General features: G+C 47.4%; 2 protein-coding genes across 12 annotated transcripts in view; one reads left to right on the top strand and one right to left on the bottom strand.

Moving 5' to 3' along the window:
- Positions 1-7,287, bottom strand: part of KCNAB2 (potassium voltage-gated channel subfamily A regulatory beta subunit 2) — a 109,425-nt gene extending 102,138 nt beyond the window's left edge. For 2 of the 4 annotated variants that reach the window (XM_074934010.1, XM_074934005.1), the window contains exon 1: positions 7,180-7,287. The gene's annotated coding sequence lies outside the window, so the exon portion shown is untranslated. Of the gene's footprint in view, positions 1-6,180; positions 6,242-7,179 lie in introns of those variants that run through there. The other 2 variants (XM_074934009.1, XM_074934004.1) reach the window with 1 other exon arrangement.
- Positions 7,288-7,342: 55 nt separating this feature from the next.
- The window catches only part of NPHP4 (nephrocystin 4), a 103,656-nt gene continuing 92,757 nt past the window's right edge, over positions 7,343-18,241 (top strand). For 4 of the 8 annotated variants that reach the window (XM_074975121.1, XM_074975118.1, XM_074975119.1 and 1 more), the window contains exons 1-4: positions 7,343-7,504; positions 10,282-10,364; positions 12,559-12,749; positions 16,352-16,504. In XM_074975121.1, coding sequence (XP_074831222.1) covers positions 12,579-12,749; positions 16,352-16,504 — 324 coding nt within the window. In that variant the 5' untranslated portion in view covers positions 7,343-7,504; positions 10,282-10,364; positions 12,559-12,578. Of the gene's footprint in view, positions 7,505-10,180; positions 10,237-10,281; positions 10,365-12,558; positions 12,750-16,351; positions 16,505-18,241 lie in introns of all 8 variants that reach the window. The other 4 variants (XM_074975116.1, XM_074975117.1, XM_074975120.1 and 1 more) reach the window with 4 other exon arrangements.

Here is an 18,241-nt window from a genome sequence, read left to right as displayed (position 1 = left end):
ATTTTTTTAAAGACATTACTAATCTTACTTTCCTTGAAGGACGCTGCCTGTTTTTGAAATATTTATGTGAGGATTTTAAGTCCCATGCAACATGCCAGTGGGATAGTTCTATTTCATGGCATCCCTAGCCTCTGTTTGTCAGAGGGTGGAGACGGATGGCAGGAGAGAGATCACTAGATCATTACCTGTAAGGTTCACTCCCTCTGAGGCACCTGGCATTGGCCACTGTCGATAGACAGGACACTGGTCTGGATGGACCTTTGGTCTGACTCAGTATGGCCGTTCTTATGTTTGTTGAAATGAAGCTCCTGGTTTAACAGCAAAGAACACCGAGTGACGCAACAAGGCAGTCATACCATACAGGGTAACTGAGTCATGAAACATACATGACACGCTTTAATAATCATATCTAATTGGATACTCATTCTAATTGCCAAATTGATCCGCTCTGCTATAAACAGGGGAGGAGAGGAAGAGGAGACTAGATTCAAGGGTACACCTGAGGCCTGAAGCATATTTCTGAACAGTGGATTCAAATCTCACATGGGACAATATAATGTGAGGGAATACCATCAACTCAAAAAAATTACCTGCATCTGAAATTTTTTTTACCTCCTATTGCTAAAAGTAACACAAGCAAAAGAGTTTAGAGGAAAAAATATGTCTACGTACACACAATTCCCCCCCCCCCCATTTGTTTGCTCTGTACATTTAACAGCAATTTGTGTCTAGTTAGTTCTACTGTATAATTAGTCAGTCTGTCTTCCTTTTGTTTATACAGACCTTTGAGGCAGAAAAAAGGGAGAAAACGATTTAAAAGAAAATAAAAATTAATAGGAGGACTCAGGGGACGATGTAATTCTTCAAATGCCATCTCTTTTTAAAAGAGAACGTATTGCTGTAAGATGCTGCAAAGCGTTATGAATACAACGGACAAAATGAAGCAAGAGATGCTTCTTTTTTCTGACACAATAAAATGGTAAAACACCCTATAAGCCCACACAGCTACACTTGGAGAAGGTGTATATATTTGTACATATGGTGTTCGTCTGCAAATTATTTTAATTCCTGCCACCCTGCTTTTTTTTTTTTTTAGCCTAGAAGACTTCAACTTGATGGGGTCCCTTTAAATTCTGTTGCTCATTACTCATATAAGAAAGTGGGTTTTAGGGTTAGAAAAATCCAACATTCATCTTTGACACATGCACTCAAGGCCAAATCAGCTTTTTTAAATACTAGAGATTGCCTAGTTAATCTACCTACAGAAAAATAAGTAGCCACCATGGTTTGGCAAGAAGGTTTACAGCCAAGAAGTGAGGCGTAGCAAAGATCTTAGGGCCAGAAGTTAAAGGCAAACAGTTGGCATAATGTATTCCTTACAGTAATTGGATTCAATTACTGTATCAGCCACAAAGTTAATGTGAATTACTGTTCCTGGTGATCTAATATGGACACAAGGTCACTACAAACATACGCAATCAAATACCTGGCATAAAGACACAGACTAGTGTCTAAACTTCTAGAAGAGTCAGTAATATTTAATCAAATTGTGCAACAGAAGGAATAATGCTTACAGCAATAAATAAATTCCTCTAACCGCATGAAGCAATTCCCAAACATTGGTTTATTTCTTTATTATTTTTATAGAGCCAATATATTCTACTTCTTCTCACTCCACACGTTGTAAACAGTGGGAACGTGACGAATGATCGCTAGCCCCGAACAAGATATGGCTACAGAAATGCGAGAGCACAGGCTGCCTGCAGCTATATTAGCTTGGAGTCCCTCTTCCGCACATTTTTAGTAAAATAAAAGGATAAAATTTGCCTGATATTGTCTACATTTGTATTTAAAATGTTTCAATAATTAGTATGTTTTCACTACCACAGATAATTACAGTCTAGGGCGGGAGGATTCCAGGGATTGATGAAATAGGATACAAAGACTTTCACCTGTAGTTTACTGGGTCAAATCCAGCCTTGAGTGGAGAACGTGGCATGAAAAAAAAAAACAAACAAACAAAAAAACAGGATTCTGGTCACAATCCAGAAGTCTTCATGCAGAACCGCACTTAACCTATTCTGTCTTGTCCCAGCTTTAGTACATGTGGCGACAACAGTTAGCAGCTGAATAAAATTAAACTGACAGAAGAGACCGCCAAGCTCCATATCTAAGGCTATCAAAAGATCTCCTGCATCCTCCGTGAGATCAGCGGGTTCCTGCCAGCCCACATCCTGGCAGCTGTGCCACAGCCCCAGAGGGAACAGCTTCTTTATTCAGAAATCATCCCTGGCAGAGCAAACTTACACTTTACAGGGAGAAAAACGAACATTATTGTTCGCTCTAGTTCGAACTAGCACTTCTTCCACTAAAAGGGAATCAGCTCCTGGGCATGGTGAATGAAGTTCTCCCCCGTTAGAGGCGATCCTGATGCATCAGGGTTGAGACAGACTGTCAGGGCAGCATGGGAGAGACTGGCACTGCCATTGCTTAGGTTGCACTTCTGTGCGTTAAAGACTTCCCCTCTCCAGTGTGGTCCCTAAAAATCACTCAGCCAAGCAGAGCTGTGCTTGCTCAGGACCCTCTCTACCAATGGAGTCATGCCCCAAACCCATGGGCGGCGGATATCATAGGCTGGGGAAGACAGTGCCTCCCCAAACAGCCTGGTGTGGCCCCGCCCATCCTCCAGTCCCCCCTCCTGCAGCTCCCGGTGCTCTGCCCTGGCCTAGGCTGGCTGGGGCTGCGGGCTTGTCATGGGGACTCAGGGCGGCTGGCGCTCGGGCCGAGATGGCTGCTCAGCACTTGGATCGCGTCACCCAGAGCTCCGGGGCCAGGGCTGCTGCTCCTGCGCAGCCGGGCGGTAGTGGTGGGGGTGCTCTGGGCTCCTTTGGGAGAGGGGGGCAGATGGGGAGAGGAGGAGCCTCAGGCAGAAGGGGAGGGGCCAGGGGCTAGCCTCCCACAATGGCCAGGGCACCAGCCGCCCATGCCCTGGCCAATTTCAACATGGAATTACAGTGATCCCGCAAAGCATCACTGAAGGCCACAAAACAAGAAGGGGGCAGGGGAACTGCCTTGCAAAACAAACAGGGAAAGAGAGGAGCAGCCTGATTTCAATTAATTCAAACACAGTGAGATTCCTTACATCAGGCCTACGTCTACACTGCATGCCATGGGCGGCAGCAGGTAGGGTATGCGTAGCGACAAGTCGCAATGAAAAGCAAGCTGTAGTTCACGCTCCGGGTGTAGCAACACTCAGTGAACGGTTCCAGGTCCCCACTGCCAGAGCCTTTTCCAATGGTGGGGAAGGGGTCCAGCATCTCCTTGAGGCAGGGAAAGGTACCAGTGGCCGGAAGGCAGTGGGACACTGCACTGCTGAAAATCGCTGCGTAGCTGGCGGAGGCAATGCTTGGGCGAGCAGAGAGCCATATGGACATGTCTTTATTCCCTAAGCAGCCCTTCTCCGCCTACACTGCTATTTTTAGCAGTGTAGCATCCCGTTGCATCCCCATTGTTAGAGCCTTTCCCTGCCACAAGGGGAATTTATACCTGGACTAGGGGTCATGCAGTTTATGTACTATACACACCCCGCCTACCATAGGTGTGATCACAGCAAAGGCTTGCTAACCAGTCAATAAGAAGAGAAAATAAAGGTATTTCTTTTCTTTAAAACAAACAAAAACAAAACTAAAGGAGCACTTTTGGCACCTTAGAGACTAACCAATTTATTTGAGCATAAGCTTTCGTGAGCTACAGCTCACTTCATCGAAAGCTTATGCTCAAATAAATTGGTTAGTCTCTAAGGTGCCACAAGTCCTCCTTTTCTTTTTGCGAATACAGACTAACACGGCTGTTACTCAAAAACAAAACTAAAGTTTCTCTGGAAGAACAGAGTCTCGTAGCTTAGCTCTCAACTGAAAGCCAAAATACAGAGAAGCAGCAACCACCAGAGTATATTTGGGGAGAGAGGAGAGCTTGGAGGTTTAGGTCTATGGCTTGTGTTATACAGCTCAGACTAGACGATCACAATAGTCCCTTCTGGCCTTGGAATTATGAATCTAGGAGACAAAATAGCAATTTTTTTCATTTAAGCCTTTTCCAACCAGCCTTGTTGAATTCTGAGCACCTTTCTGGTTCCACTTCTCAATGCTGACTAGGTGTCAAATGAACGTGTCTGGGTGAGCTGCCTGGGGCAGCATGGCAAAGACTCTGGAATCATTTCAACCACAGGAAGAAGCCCCAAGTAAACTGAGCCAATCCGCTAGTCAGGCCTGAATGTGACAGGCTCCACCTTGAAATCAGAATCCTCTGATGCTCCTCTGGCCCCTGTAGAACAGACTGCAAAGAGCAGGAGCAATATCTTACACTGAAATGTATAAAATTGTAAACAACAGACAATAAATAAATAAATAAATAGACTTTGTATCTATTTGATTACTTTCACCCCCTCTCCAAAGTTTTTATTTACATCTTTTGATGTATACATTCGTTCACTACATAGAATCTATTACTTGCCCTGACTTTAAGACTAAATTACAGGTTACTCCTGATAACTCTTCTTTAGCCTACCATTGATACTGCAAACTGTTTAGGGCAGGGATCTTGTCTTTACATGTTTGCACAGAGCCCAGCACAATGGGGCCTTGATCCTGGATGGGCCACTATAATCCAAATACTTAATAACAAGAGTAATAACATTCACTGTTATGGAACAGTTGTACTGGCAAAGTGCCCGACTCCCGTGCTGCTCAGTTATTTGACTTCCCCTAACAGGTAAAGGGCCCACCATGTTTTAATTTCCTGAGAGCCTTCCTTTGCCTTGTAAGAGAAACAACTGCCTCACACACGATAATAGCTTTAAAGAAATGTTCAGACACAGAATACATTTTCCCTCCATTCACAGTGACATTGTTTGGCTTCTGCATCACCCATTCCTAAGACCTTGGGCGAACCTGTGAACTTAATTAATGAATGGCATTCTATCTGAAATCTGTATTATTTAACACAGAGACTTAAATTAACACAGCTTTAAGAACATGAGTTTAATCCCACAGTCATAAAAATGAGTTATAATTTTTACTGCAACCTTAACTCTGCCCCTTGTGCGCTTGAGTTACAATAAGGTCCACCATAAAAAGCCCACCTAGCACTGAGCAAAAGGCAGCAACGAAACGGAGTCACGGACGTCCGTGGCAACCCTGATGTGTCACCTCACGCATTACACGCATCTGAGAGCTGTGAGCAACCGAGGGTCACACATATGGTAAAAATCAGCAGGTACAAAACCAGTTAATTCCTGGCAACGGTAAAAGCGATGGGATACCAAACGAGGCGCGGGAAGCAGGGTTGTTTTGGAGGCTGGGGTGGAGAGAGGTCACAGAGATGCAGGGCTGGAAGGGACCTCGGGACGCCATCCAGTCCAGCCCCTGTGCCCGGGGAGCCTCAGGAGGGAAGATGAACGTGTCACTTTAGCAGAAAGCACTTCCAGCTCCGACAAGGGCAGCAAAGGGGAAACAGGAGCCCTGACACCCCACGGGACACGGGTGGAGGGCGCTGGGGCACCCTCAGCTCCCAGGCTGGGCTCGGAGGCGGAGCAGCTCCCAGCTCGGGCACGGTGCCACGCCAGGCTGAGCTCGCAGCTCGCACCGGAGCTCGGGCCGGAGCCACCCGCCCCGTCCCTCGCTCAGCCCCGGGAAAGCTGCGCCGGGCCAGGCTCTATGGGGAGGGGATGGGCCCGGGGCAAGGACCCACTGCCGCGTCCGGGTGCCAGCCCCAGTCGCTCCCTCCCTCCCGCCCCTGCCCGGCCTCTGCTGGGGGGGGCGGGGTCATAAGCAGCCCCCCAACTCCCAGTACAATAGAATAGACCCCCCCGCGCCACAGCCCCACCGCGGGCACCGCCCCCCCACTACCGCCGCCCCCCGGTACCGGCCCCCCCATGCTCCAGCCCACAGCTACTCCCCCCCCCCCATCCCGGGGTCCCGGCCCCCGACCACCGGCCCCCCCATGCTCCAGCCCCAAGCTGCTACCCCCCCATCCCTGGGACCCAGCCCCCCCGCTACCTCCCCCCCCCCATCCCTGGGACCCAGCCCCCCCGCTACCTCCCCCCCCCCATCCCGGTGCCCCGTGCTCCGGCCCCACGCTGCAGCCCCGGCCCCTCCACGCGCGGCCCGCGGCTCCCCGCACCTGGCAGCGGCTCCGCTCCCTCTAGCTCAGACCATCTTAGCCCTCGTGGGGGAGAAACTCCGCCCACCGGCCGCCCATTGGCTGCTTAGCCCTGCCGCTCACACTCATGCAAATTAAGAGCGACCAAGACGGCGCTGATTGGGTGCCGAGAGAGCCACCTCTTGATTACGACAGAGCTGAACCGGGAGGCCCCGGGCCTCGCAGGCCGTCAGCGCCCCCTACGGCAGCGCTCACGTCCCGCACTGTCTGGCATTGACCCCCCCCCCCCGCCCCCTGCTCCTGCCTGGGGACCCAGAGCCCCCCGCCCCCTGTTGCGACCCCCCTCCCCCCAGCATCTTCCCTGCCTGGAGACCCAGAGCCCCCCGCCCCCCTGCTCCCGGCTGGTGCCACCCCCCCCGCCAGCATCTTCCCTGCCTGGGGACCAGGAGGCTCCCCCCAGCATCTTCCCTGCCTGGAGACCCAGAGCCACCCGCCCCCTGCTGCGCCCCCCCCCCCAGCATCCTCCCAAACTGTGGACCCAGAGCCACCCGCCCCCTGTTGCGACCCCCCCCCCCAGCATCTTCCCTGCCTGGAGACCCAGAGCCCCCCGCCCCCCTGCTCCCGGCTGGTGCCACCCCCCCCGCCAGCATCTTCCCTGCCTGGGGACCCAGAGCCCCCCGCCCCCCTGCTCCCGGCTGGTGCCAGCCCCCCCCCGAGCATCTTCCCTGCCTGGAGACCCAGAGCCACCCGCCCCCTGCTGCGCCCCCCGCCCCAGCATCCTCCCAAACTGTGGACCCAGAGCCACCCGCCCCGGCCCCTGCTTGTGCCCATCGCCCCCCCCAGCATCTTCCTGCCTGGGGACCCAGCGCCTCCCCCCCCAGCATTCTCCCAACTGGGGACCCACCCCAGCATCTTCCCTGCCTGGGGACCCAGCGCCCAGCCATCCTCCCCCCAGGCACTGTGACCCCCCCATCCCTGCCCCAGAGTCCGCCCCCGCCAGCTGCACCCTGCCCCGCTCACCCCGGCGCGGCCCGGCTCCCTCCCGGCTGCAGCAGGAGCAGAGGCGGAGCCGCCCCCCCGCGGCGTCCCATCGCCCTGGTAACCTGATGCCAAGCTCCGGGCCGAACCATCCGGGCCTCAGCCGGCGCCGGGCCGGGCCTCCCGCACGGGGCTGAGGCTGCGGTGGGAGCCCCGGCCCTGGCCTGCGGGAGCGGCCCCAGGCCTGTGTTTGGCGGAGGCAGAGAGGGGCAGGCGGCTCGGTGGGAGCCCGTGGAGCGGCGCCCCCCCCGCCGGCCGGGGCAGTTGGTGCAGTCCGGGAAGATGGCAGATGGATACATTGTGGCAGGTAAATGTGTCCGTTTCTCCTGTTCCCGGGCGCTGCCGGCGCGGCGCGGCGCGGCGCGGCTCCCCTCCCTGGACCCCGCCGCTCCTCCCGGCTCCAGCTCCCGGCGGCTTTAACAGCGGCTTCCCCCGAGCACAGGCCGCATGGGGCGGCCCCGGGGCTGCAGCCTCTGCCCCGTGGGCCTGATTCGCCTCCTTCCGACTCCGGATTGAAGCCGGTGTAACGGAAGAGCAGCAGGCTGGGGTTACTCAATACATCACCGGACTAAAGACACCGGGGCTCAGCAGCAACCGGGCAGGGCAGGGCAGGAGCGGGGGAAAACTTTCCTAAACAAACCCCAAGCCCAGCTGGTTTCAGATTCCCTAAGGGGCCGGAGGGCCTGATCCAGATACCCTGGGGGTGATGGCTGAGATACAGCTACCTGGAGCGCTAGCTGCATGGGTGGATCCAACGTCTGTGCCCAGCTTGCTGAGCTTCAGAAAACTTGTAATTGAACTTAGGGTAAGACTGGGGACTTGGGTGTCAAATGTGAAATGGTGGAGTTGAGTTTTGTCTTTGTTCAGATTGGACTTTCAGGGGAGAATTGGCCTGAAATGACCAGATGAAATTCAGTAAAGAAGGATTTCAGAGTAGCAGCTGTGTTAGTCTGTATCCGCAAAAAGAACAGGAGGACTTGTGGCATCTTAGAGACTAACCAATTTGTTTGAGCATAAGCTTTCGTGAGCTACAGCTCACTTCATCAGATGCATTCAGTGGAAAATACAGTGGGGAGATTTATATACACGGAGAACTTGAAACCATGGGTGTTACCATACACATTGTAATGAGAGTGATCAGGTAAGGTGAGCTATTACCAGCAGGAGAGTGGGGGGGGGGGGGGGGGAGGAACCTTTTGTAGTGGTAATCAAGGTGGGCCATTTCCAGCAGTAAAGAAGGACAAAGTTTTTCACTTAGGAAGGAAAAATCAAAGACAAAATGGAGAATAACTGGCTAGGCAGTATTACTGCAGAAAAGGATCTGGGGTTATAATGGATCACAACTTGAATATGAGGCAACAGTGTGATGCCGTTGCAAAAAAGGCTAATATAATTCTGTGGTGGATTGACAGGTGTGTTGTATGTAAGACATGAGCTGTAATTGTCCTTTTCTGCTCAGCACTGGTGAGGCCTCAGCTGAAGTAATGTGTCCAGTTCTGGGCACTACATTAAAGAAAGTTGTGGACAAATTTGAGAGGGGGAACCTGATAAATAGTCTTCAGATACATTAAGGACTGTTAATAAAGAGGAGTGTGATCAATTTTTCTTCATGTCCACTGAAGGTAGGACAAGACGTAATCAGCGTAATCTGCAGCAATGGAGATTTAGGTTAGATATTAGGAAAAACTGTGTAACACTCAGGGTAGTTAAGCTCTGGAACAGGCTTCCAAGGTAGGTTGTGGAATCCCCATCACTGAATGTTTTTAAGAACAGGTTAGATATGTCAGGGATGGTCTGCAAATACTTGGTCCTGTCTCAGCACAGTGGGCTGGGGTGGATGATCTCTCAAGGTCCCTTCCAATCTACATTTCTATGATTCTATGATGCAAAGTAGTGAGAGCTAAACTGAGGGCAATACTTTAATGAACCCCCTGTGACTCACATCTCTGATTTTTCCCACCAGTAGGTGAGGCTTTTTCTTTCCCAGTTAGGTTCATGGTGGCTCTTTAATACTAACGTGAGAGTGTGGGAGTTGCACCCCACGGGATTCAGAACTGGTAACTGTGCTTCACTTTAAACATGAGAGTGGTGCCACTGATGTCAATGGAGGTTAACAATGAGTCCTCCTTATCTGGGACTGAAAACAGTTCAGCTGTTAATGTAGACAGCCTCAAACTGTTTCCAACACTCATTACAGAAGTTGTGATTGATGCTATTAGCTGCATCTGCATAGGCAATTTTCTTGCGTTTTCCTACTGAGCTCTGGTGCAGCTCCAGTGGTGGTAGGAAGACGAGGACAGATTAGATGCTGTCCTGTTAATGTCTGTGTCATTCAACCATATTCAAAGAAAGATGACACAGCCAGGGTTGCCAACTCTTATAATTTTTCACAAGCCTTGCAATATTCGATGTTTTTCTGAAAGCCCCAGATCCTAGATTATGTGATTACATGAAAATCTAACCTTTAATTTTTATTTAAAGTAGGTTTCTAGCCCTGATGGTAGTGGAGAAAAGCTTGAAAATGCGAACCCTGAAAGCTTAATATCCTCACGCCCACCCCACATTTATTATTTTTAAAAACTCCTGAGGTTTAAAAATTCTTGAGGTTGGCAGTACTGCAACACAGGCACTAAAATGTCAGTGGTCACTATTAGCCTGTCTACCCCAGTGCTTTCACCATTGTTACCCGAGCAATATGGGTGGGATTTGGGAAACCTGAATAAAATTGCTCCTGGAAGCAAGGTTTATGTGGAATGAAGGACCTAGAGCACACCTTCTGCCGGGGTGTTAAACATGGATTGCTCATGTCTATGATAGCAGTCAAAATTTTAGCAATCCAGTTTCTGTGGGCTCAGTCAGGACTCTTTGACACCTAAAGTTGACATACATTAATTATACTCTTAGAAAGCTCAGTCTCCAGGAAGAGTAAGTCATCCAGAAAAATCTCTTAATTATTCTTTTAAAATTATGTTTAATCCTGCAGGAAGCTGCCACTTTGGACATTTTATGTTGTACAGGGCCCCGAGTCCCTCAGTGGGGGTAAGCAATTTAAAAATAAAATGTATTTATTATTATTTTTGACAGTCTGATCTTCTAGACTTGGATACCAGTAATGCAGTTCCCATCTGAACACATGATAATCAGATGACTTTCAAAGCACTTGTAAGGTACATTCTTGTAATTTCTTTAAAGCTGCCTAACTTCACAATAATTCTTGTTAAATTAACCAAAAATAGTCCCAGGAATCTACATTTCACAAAAGAGTTTCCAGAAGAGGAAGTTTGGAATGGAGATTTTCCTGAAAGCACAATTCTCTTCTCAGGTGCATATAGCTGGCAACAATTCTCTTGGGCCTTGTCTACACTATGGAGGTAAGTCGACCTAGGTTACACAACATAGCTGGAGTCGATGTAGCTTAGGTTGACTTACTGCGGTTTCTACACCATGTGGCATCGATGGGATGCGCTCTCCCATTGACATCCGCTACTCTTCCCGTTCCGGTGGCGTACTGGAGTCAACAGGAGAGTGATCCGCAGTCAATTTAGCGGGTCTTCACTAGACCGGTAAAGTGTAGACATGCCCTACCTGCATAGATCTCCCCTTGATGTCACGGGCAGGGAGAGCAGAGTGCAGACAGCAGACGAGAATTTTGCCCAGAATTTCTAGTAATAAGGCGAGTTGCCATCCAGCAGCAACACTGGATGCTGCCTTCTGACAGCTAAGTTAGAGTACAGCTACGCTTGGAGCGAGGGGTGTGATTGCCAGCGGGAGGAGACATGCTCACGCTAGCGCTCATTGAGCTAGTGCGCGGAGATGTAGAATGTAGCTGCAGCGGTACGATCCGTGGGACAGGCTGGCCATCACAAGCCCGTGCCCCTCAGAGACCCTAGGTACATGCTCTGGGCTTGTGCAGCAGCTTCTGCTGCCAAAGCTACCTTCTGTTTTCAGTGCACTAGGTCAATGAGAGCTAGCACAAGAATGTCTCCTCCAGCTGGGAATCACACCCCTCGTTCCAAGTGCAGACGTATCCTAACTTGCTTATCACTCCAGTGCACTACCACCAAAGGAATTAGGTCTCATGCAAGAGGACTGCACCAAGTGATCTCTCATCTGTCTAATTATATTGCCCCCATTTCTGTAATCTCTCAGACTGCCAGGCATCACTTCGTTCATGCTCACAGTCCCCCAGTGATGTAGGGAAATGTTGTCATTCCTGTTTCTAGATAGGGAACTAAGGCTCAGAGAAATTGAGTGACTTCCCCAAGGCCATGCAGGGAGTCTGTGGTAGAACTGGGAATTGAACTCCAGCTGCTGGCGTTCCAGTTCTTTGCCATAACTGTAGGATCATCTCTTACGGTATTGCTCGTCTTCCCTCTTCAGAAACTCTTCATTAAAAACAGAGGATGTTATTAGCCTGTGGAACATTCAGGAGAATCCTGTCCTGAGTGGAGTAAGGCAGCGTTACTTTAAACAGTGTGAGCATGTTGTTTTTCTGATCTGAAGCAGTGTTTTGTTGTTTGTTGTTTATATTGTGGTAATGCTCACTCCAGCTGACACTTTGTGCTTGGTGATATGCAAACACAAAGGAAGATAAAGTGCCTGTCCTAAAGGGCTTAGAAAAGTCTGTCTTCCTCCAGCACTAGCATGGTGTAGGGCTACTGTAAGTAGCCCCATGCTGGCCCCCTCACAAGCCCCAGCACAGAGAGCATGCTGGGAAGTCTCTGTAGCACATGCTGCTGTGGAGATTCTGGGCTGCTCTGGACTGTGGATCCTCCCATAAAGTAACGCATCCCTGTGGCTGCTCGTTTACTCCATTGGTTGTTTTGATCTCTGGAGGAACCCAGGATCCCAAGGGTATTTTACAACTGTCTTGTTCTCCCTGGCCCGTGTTGCACCTTCTGTGACATGCCTTTAGGAGGTGCAGCACAGAATCTCAACTGTTGGTTCTGATGCTAGACTAGTGGGCAACTGTTCCTACAATGCCCTGTTCTGTACCCTCCCTCGGTATTCTCTCATGGGTTTGTACTGAGCTCGTCCCTCAAGTCCTCAGCCATCAGTGATCAACCCATAAGGAATGGAGCATCACCCAGTGCACTTGAGTGACCTGTGGCAGTTGCTCACAGCTGTGCTGACTGGCTCCAGAGAATCATGTCCAGCTCTCTGCATCTGGAAGGGAAAGAGAGTTGCGTTAACACAGAGCCTTTGAGGGTGGAGGATATTCCAATAAAACATTTTTTAAAATCAGCTTATAATTTGGATAGTAAATCTGTGCTTTTTTAAAGGCTTTGGAGTGTTCTCATGCCAGTTTTAAGATAACAGGTTCTGAGCATGCATTTTTCTGAAATCAGTTTTATTTTCTAGATGAACATTTGCCATAGCAGATGCCTAGAGGAAGAGGTGACCTTCTAAGCAGCAAGATGAGTGAATGGCAAAGGATTTTTGTGCAAAATCTGACTGTTCCTCCACACTCCCAAAGGAGACGACATCTCCCGAGGGAATCAGTGGCATTTCAGTGTGTCCTGAAGTATGTTGAGGGGAATTTAATTAAGCAGGTAAAGAAATATTCTGTCTGCCTTGTGGGAGTGTAGCTTTCATACCCTTCTCTTGTTGACATTCTCTGCTTTGAGTAGAGTTCTAATATTGAAAATTCCACAGTGACTACTGAGATTTAGGCTGGATCCAAGAGGTGTGTGGAAGGACCTTTCACCCTATCTTCTGCAGACTGGCACAATTTTCCAGGTGCATTCTGTGGCATTTTCACTTTTTCCTGGGCATTAGGTATTGGCCATTCTTGGAGGCAGGTTTCTGGATCTGATCAGGCAAATCCTATGTTGTCAGCAATGTAAAGTCTTGTGCAAATTAATGTAATTTTTTGGGGGACTTTCGATATGAGAGAACAGCTCCTCTCTGACCAACAGTCCAGGATCTTCGGAGTAATATAATTGATTGCAAACACTTACACTCGCACCATGTTAAGGAACAATGGATCCCTCTGGGTGCACCCCTTTGTGGGCTCTAGCCTTTGAAGACACAATCTCATCTCTACATTAATTGAATAACAAAGCTTCAAGAGAAACAGATTCTTAACATGAGTTGTAGGGCAGATCTATCCCACTTAATTCATAAGAGCAGTTCTTCCTCGTGTGAGCTGCTCTGTTGAAGTCAGTGGTACTTTCACCTGAGCAGGGGATGTAGGATGGACACTTCAAAGTGAATGGCCTCATGGTGTGTTTTCTCAGCAAGTGCATCCATATATTTGAGTTCACTGAGCTCAGAAAAGGAACTAAAGGTTTGTTCTCTTTATGTACCTCATGAGAAAAAATGCTCAGACATGCATTTGGATCGGTGGATTATAGTTTAGAAAGTCAAACTGTTAAAAAAAATTCAAGAATCAGTGTTAGCATCACAACAAACTGTGTTTTCTTTCTTGTTCATGTGCCATTTGGATTTGGTTAAGACTCAGCTTTCCCCAAGCCAAGAGAAAACACAGGTGGAGAAAACCAGGAGGATTTCAGGTTCTGAAAAGTAGAAGAACTAGTCACAAAAATTTTCTTTGTTATTCTTATCTGCTAATTTGAAGAGAATTTTTGTTCTGGGAGCTGGAAAGTTCAGCTAGGTGGATCTGTAGTGATAGTGGAAATTTTAAGCAGATTTACCACTGTCCTGCCTTTCTGAGGATTTACAAGAGGATTTTAGAACTTGGTTGGTGCATTTTAATGTAGGTTTATATTTTAACCAGCAAATGGAGTTGGAGATCTTGTACTAAGATTCTAATAGAGTAACATTCAGTGGTTTCAGGGACTGGGCCACTAAATAATATCACATTTGGTAATATCTTTCCACTGTCCTTAAGCTGACAGCAATATTGGATGTGAAAGGAGACTGATAGCTAAAAATGCTTAATTTTAACTATGCTAAAAAGATTACCTACTTTTATTGTTAATATTTTTTGATAAGTTCTTGGCCTCAGATTTGTACAGCTCATTGTGTTACTGTGAAGAACAGCTGTTTTGATTCCAGGCCCAAGGTACCACAGGGTGAGATTTCCAAAACCAACTAAGGGAAGTAGCCACACTTCTAGTAACATTAATGGGAGTTGTGTCCCTGGGTTTAGAGCTGAAAATCTCAGCCAAGTTTCACATGCTGATTTTGAACTCTGATGAGAACTTTCATATCTCTAGGAGACATGTCTGTAGACTAGCTGTTTCCAAACTCTATTCTATTGGTTCATGTACCACATTTCTTAAAAACTTGTTGTGAACTGAATGGATGGGACGCCAAACTCACATACCATACCACCAATGGTACATGTCCCACAGTTTGGGAACCTCTGCTCTAGACATTCATTGTTCTAACATTTGTTTAACTCCATCACTGTTTTTATTAAATTATTATGCATTTACACAATTACCGATTTCCAAATATATTTTTAAATCCCTCTGATTTTAAAGAGATTCTCCAGTGCAGGCCTTTTCAGCACTACAGCCACTGTTTTGGTAACAGGAAAAGAATGTATTATTACTCTTTAGTTGTGAGGCATGCTACAGTTATTTGTTCATGATCAATGACAGTAAAATAATCAAACACTGACCTCAGAAGCTCTCAGAAAAAAACCCTTTAAGTAAAATTCACTTTCGAAATTCAAGTCTGAAAGAGGCTCCAGTTCACAGAATAGGTCTTGGAGGGAGCAATTTCAAAACCAGATATTCCCTCCTGCTCCCCAAAAACATCCCCTTGGGAAAACGTCACTTGTGATCTGTTCTTCACTCTGCAATAAGGGATGGAGCACTGAATAAATTGCTTCATTCCCTCTGAGGCATCTAGCACGGGCCACTGTTAGAAGACAGGACACTGGGCTAGATTGACCATTGATCTGACCCAGTATGGCTGTTCGTACGTTCTTATAAATATAAAGAAGTACAAGAGTTTTGGAGAATACTAGTGAGCCAAAAAATTGTGGAACTATCCCAAATAAAATGGTTACTGGTTAAGCATGATAGGTACCCAATATAATTAGTGTTTTTTGGGGATGAAGAGAGGAGAGGGGAGTTTAAAATCATTCAACAATTTTTTGTATGATTTTATTTAACTCTGTGGATTGTTTGCAAACTTTTCTGTGATGACTTGATTCAATTGCTGTATAAACTTTCTTGATTAGTTATAATTAACCAGAAAAACCATATGGTATTGTTTCTATTCCATGACTGGATGAGCATCCAAGCACTTCTGACATGAATACTCACAAATCCAGTTTTGAGATTTGTATTCTGTAAAATTTTGTGCCAGTAAAACTGGATCACGTCTTCTCCTTTTTAAAATCCCTGATTAAAACGTATTTCTGCTGTGATGTCCTGAGGCCAGATCACTCCCATCTGGCATTGGTTAGGCAAATGATCAGCTGTGACTCCTGCTCAACTCTTAATTTTCGTATCTTGGCCTCCTATTCATCCGCACTGCACTTGTCTGCCTGCCATGTAGATTGGAAGTAATCTGGGTAAGGATCGGTCATTATTATATGTCAGTACTGTACCCAGCACATTGGGACCCTTATCATTGATTTGGGTTCCTAGAGGCTACCGTATTACAAATAATAAATCATAACAATAATCAGGAAATGCAGAAGAGACGTGAATGTGACTGAATTTTTTTACATGAGTGCTTCAGTCAAGTGTCTCTGGAAAATGTTTTACATAATTTGCCCACTACTCACATGTGTTAAACCAAGTGGATGCTTAAAATTTACATGCATAAAGGTTTGCTTGCCAGTCTTGGGATTTCTCTCTGCTGGGAAAAGAGTCACCTTCTGTTGTAGGATGACCTCAGCATCTGAGTTCATAGCTAGCTATTCCTTGGTGTATCAGTACACAGCGTCTTGCAGGGTGAGACGACCGGGCATAGAGAAGCCCTGCTTGTCTGAACGTGAGGGCACATCACTAAGTTGATGGGTTGTACGGTTGGAGCTATTGGACTGTAACGGTCAGAAGAAAATGTCTTTTTTTCTCTCCTTTTTGACTACACTCAGAGCTATCTATTAACTATTGTTTAGAACCATTTTTATAAGATCAAAGTTCTTAATCTGCCAGACACATTTCAATGCTGCTGCGATCAGAAACTCTTAAAGCTCCTACTTAGGGTGTTTATTCTTATATTCCAGAGAGTGCTAGAAGGCTTGTCAGAGGTTGAATACCAGCTTCGCCTGTCCCTCTTTGACATCACGTATCGTCATTTCTTTGGGAGAACATGGAAAAGTACCACAAGACCTCTCAAAGCTGTGCCAGGACAGCCACGCAAAGTGGTTTTCAATGAGGTAGGACAAGAGCAGAGAACACAGCTCATCTGAGAATGCTAACACCCAGTGAGTGGACAGGGAGATTTTCCTGGATGAACATAGGTATTTTGCTATATGAGATGCAAAGTGTTTCAGCCATAAGGCAAGCAAAGAGTAACCCACTCAGCACAGCTCCAGCAATCGCTGTAAGTGCGGCATGACCCTCAAATAAGACAAAGGGCTTGTCTCCTTACTACAGGAGTGTGATTTCTAAAGCGGGCTAATGTGTAGTGCTGGAATTGATCTGTGTAGATCCTGCTGGTGTGTGCTAAATGTTCCATAGTGCACTTTAAATGGAGAGCTGTGACAGCACTACACTGAATAGAAATCACAGCTCTAGTGCATGTTACTCCGCTGTATAGACAAGACCTAATTCGGCTCAGCCCCTCCCACTGGCAAAGCGGAGGTGCCCTTTTGGTTCACGTGGTGGAATCTGTTTGCACGTCAGGTACTGTGATGAGCACGCAGCCTCACCAAGAGATCTGGCGCTGTGCTGGTCACGTTGGATAGAGGCCAGTGTGGGTACAATCACTTTGCAAGAGCAGCCATGTGTTTCACAGAGTGAGCCTGACATTGCTGTCCTGAGCTGGTTTATTTGCACATTAATATAGACAGACAAAAGAGAACGGGGAGCCCGTTCAGTTACAGTCTATCTCTATCTATGGAAATCTACTGTTTGCTGAATATCCGGAGTTGCAACAGCTGGACACTTTTTAGCATTAACAAGTGAACATGGAGATAAATACATGACATACAAGTGATGTAAAGAATTCAGAGACACAGGCATCCGGCCCATTTCATACTGTAGATAAAATACCATGCATACCAATGGACCTGCATAAATAATGATTAATAATGATGTATCCACGGCTCTTATGCTCCTGAATGTCAGAATATAAAGGGTTCTTTTTCCGTCATAAATCATGCGGACATCGTCTGATATTGTAACCTCAAAGAGCTCCTCTAAATAGTAACATAAATCTGATGGATGCTCTTGAGACTGTAATGGAAGAGCTCTTCTTCACTTCAGAACATAAACCCCGCAAGTTTTTACAGATACTGTAATAAACTGTTAATCACCTGCTTCATCCTTCTGTACATCCTTAGCTTTCTCTGCATGTGCAGGAGCTTCTGCCAGCTGCGCACAGCTCTTGCCGCCCTGACTTTATATAAAGAAAGGACAAGAAAGATGGAATTGTTAAAGATTTGCCAAACACTCAACCTTCCATGGTTTGTGTATCTGAAGTGCGGGAGCCACCCAGGTCAGAGGCAAGGCTTGTACATCCATTTTTGTAACTGTTTGTATCTTTGCCATTCATAATTTGACATGCCTTGGCTGTGTCTCCTGTTCATAAGAACTTAAGAATATAAGAACGGCCATAATGGGTCAGACCAATGGTCCATCTTGCCCAGTGTCCTGTCTCCAGACAGTGGCCAGTGCCAGATTCTTCAGAGGGAGTGAGCAGAACTGGGCAACTTATCTAGTTATCCATCTCCTGTCATCCAGTCCCAGCTTCTGGCAATCACAGGCTAGGGACGCTCGGAGCATGGGGCTGCATCCCTGACCATCTTGGGTAGTAGCCATCAATGGATCTATCCTCCCATGAGTTTACCTAATTTTCTTTTAATCCAGTTATACTTTTGGCCTTCACAACATCCCCTGGTAACAAGTTCCACAGGTTGGCTGTGCGTTGTGTGGAGAAGTACTTCCTTGTG

Source organism: Natator depressus, chromosome 18 (assembly GCF_965152275.1).
Source record: "Natator depressus isolate rNatDep1 chromosome 18, rNatDep2.hap1, whole genome shotgun sequence".
Classification (NCBI taxonomy): domain Eukaryota; kingdom Metazoa; phylum Chordata; order Testudines; family Cheloniidae; genus Natator; species Natator depressus.
Note: the sequence above shows the minus strand (reverse complement) of the source record. Positions and strands in the feature narration are given on the sequence as shown.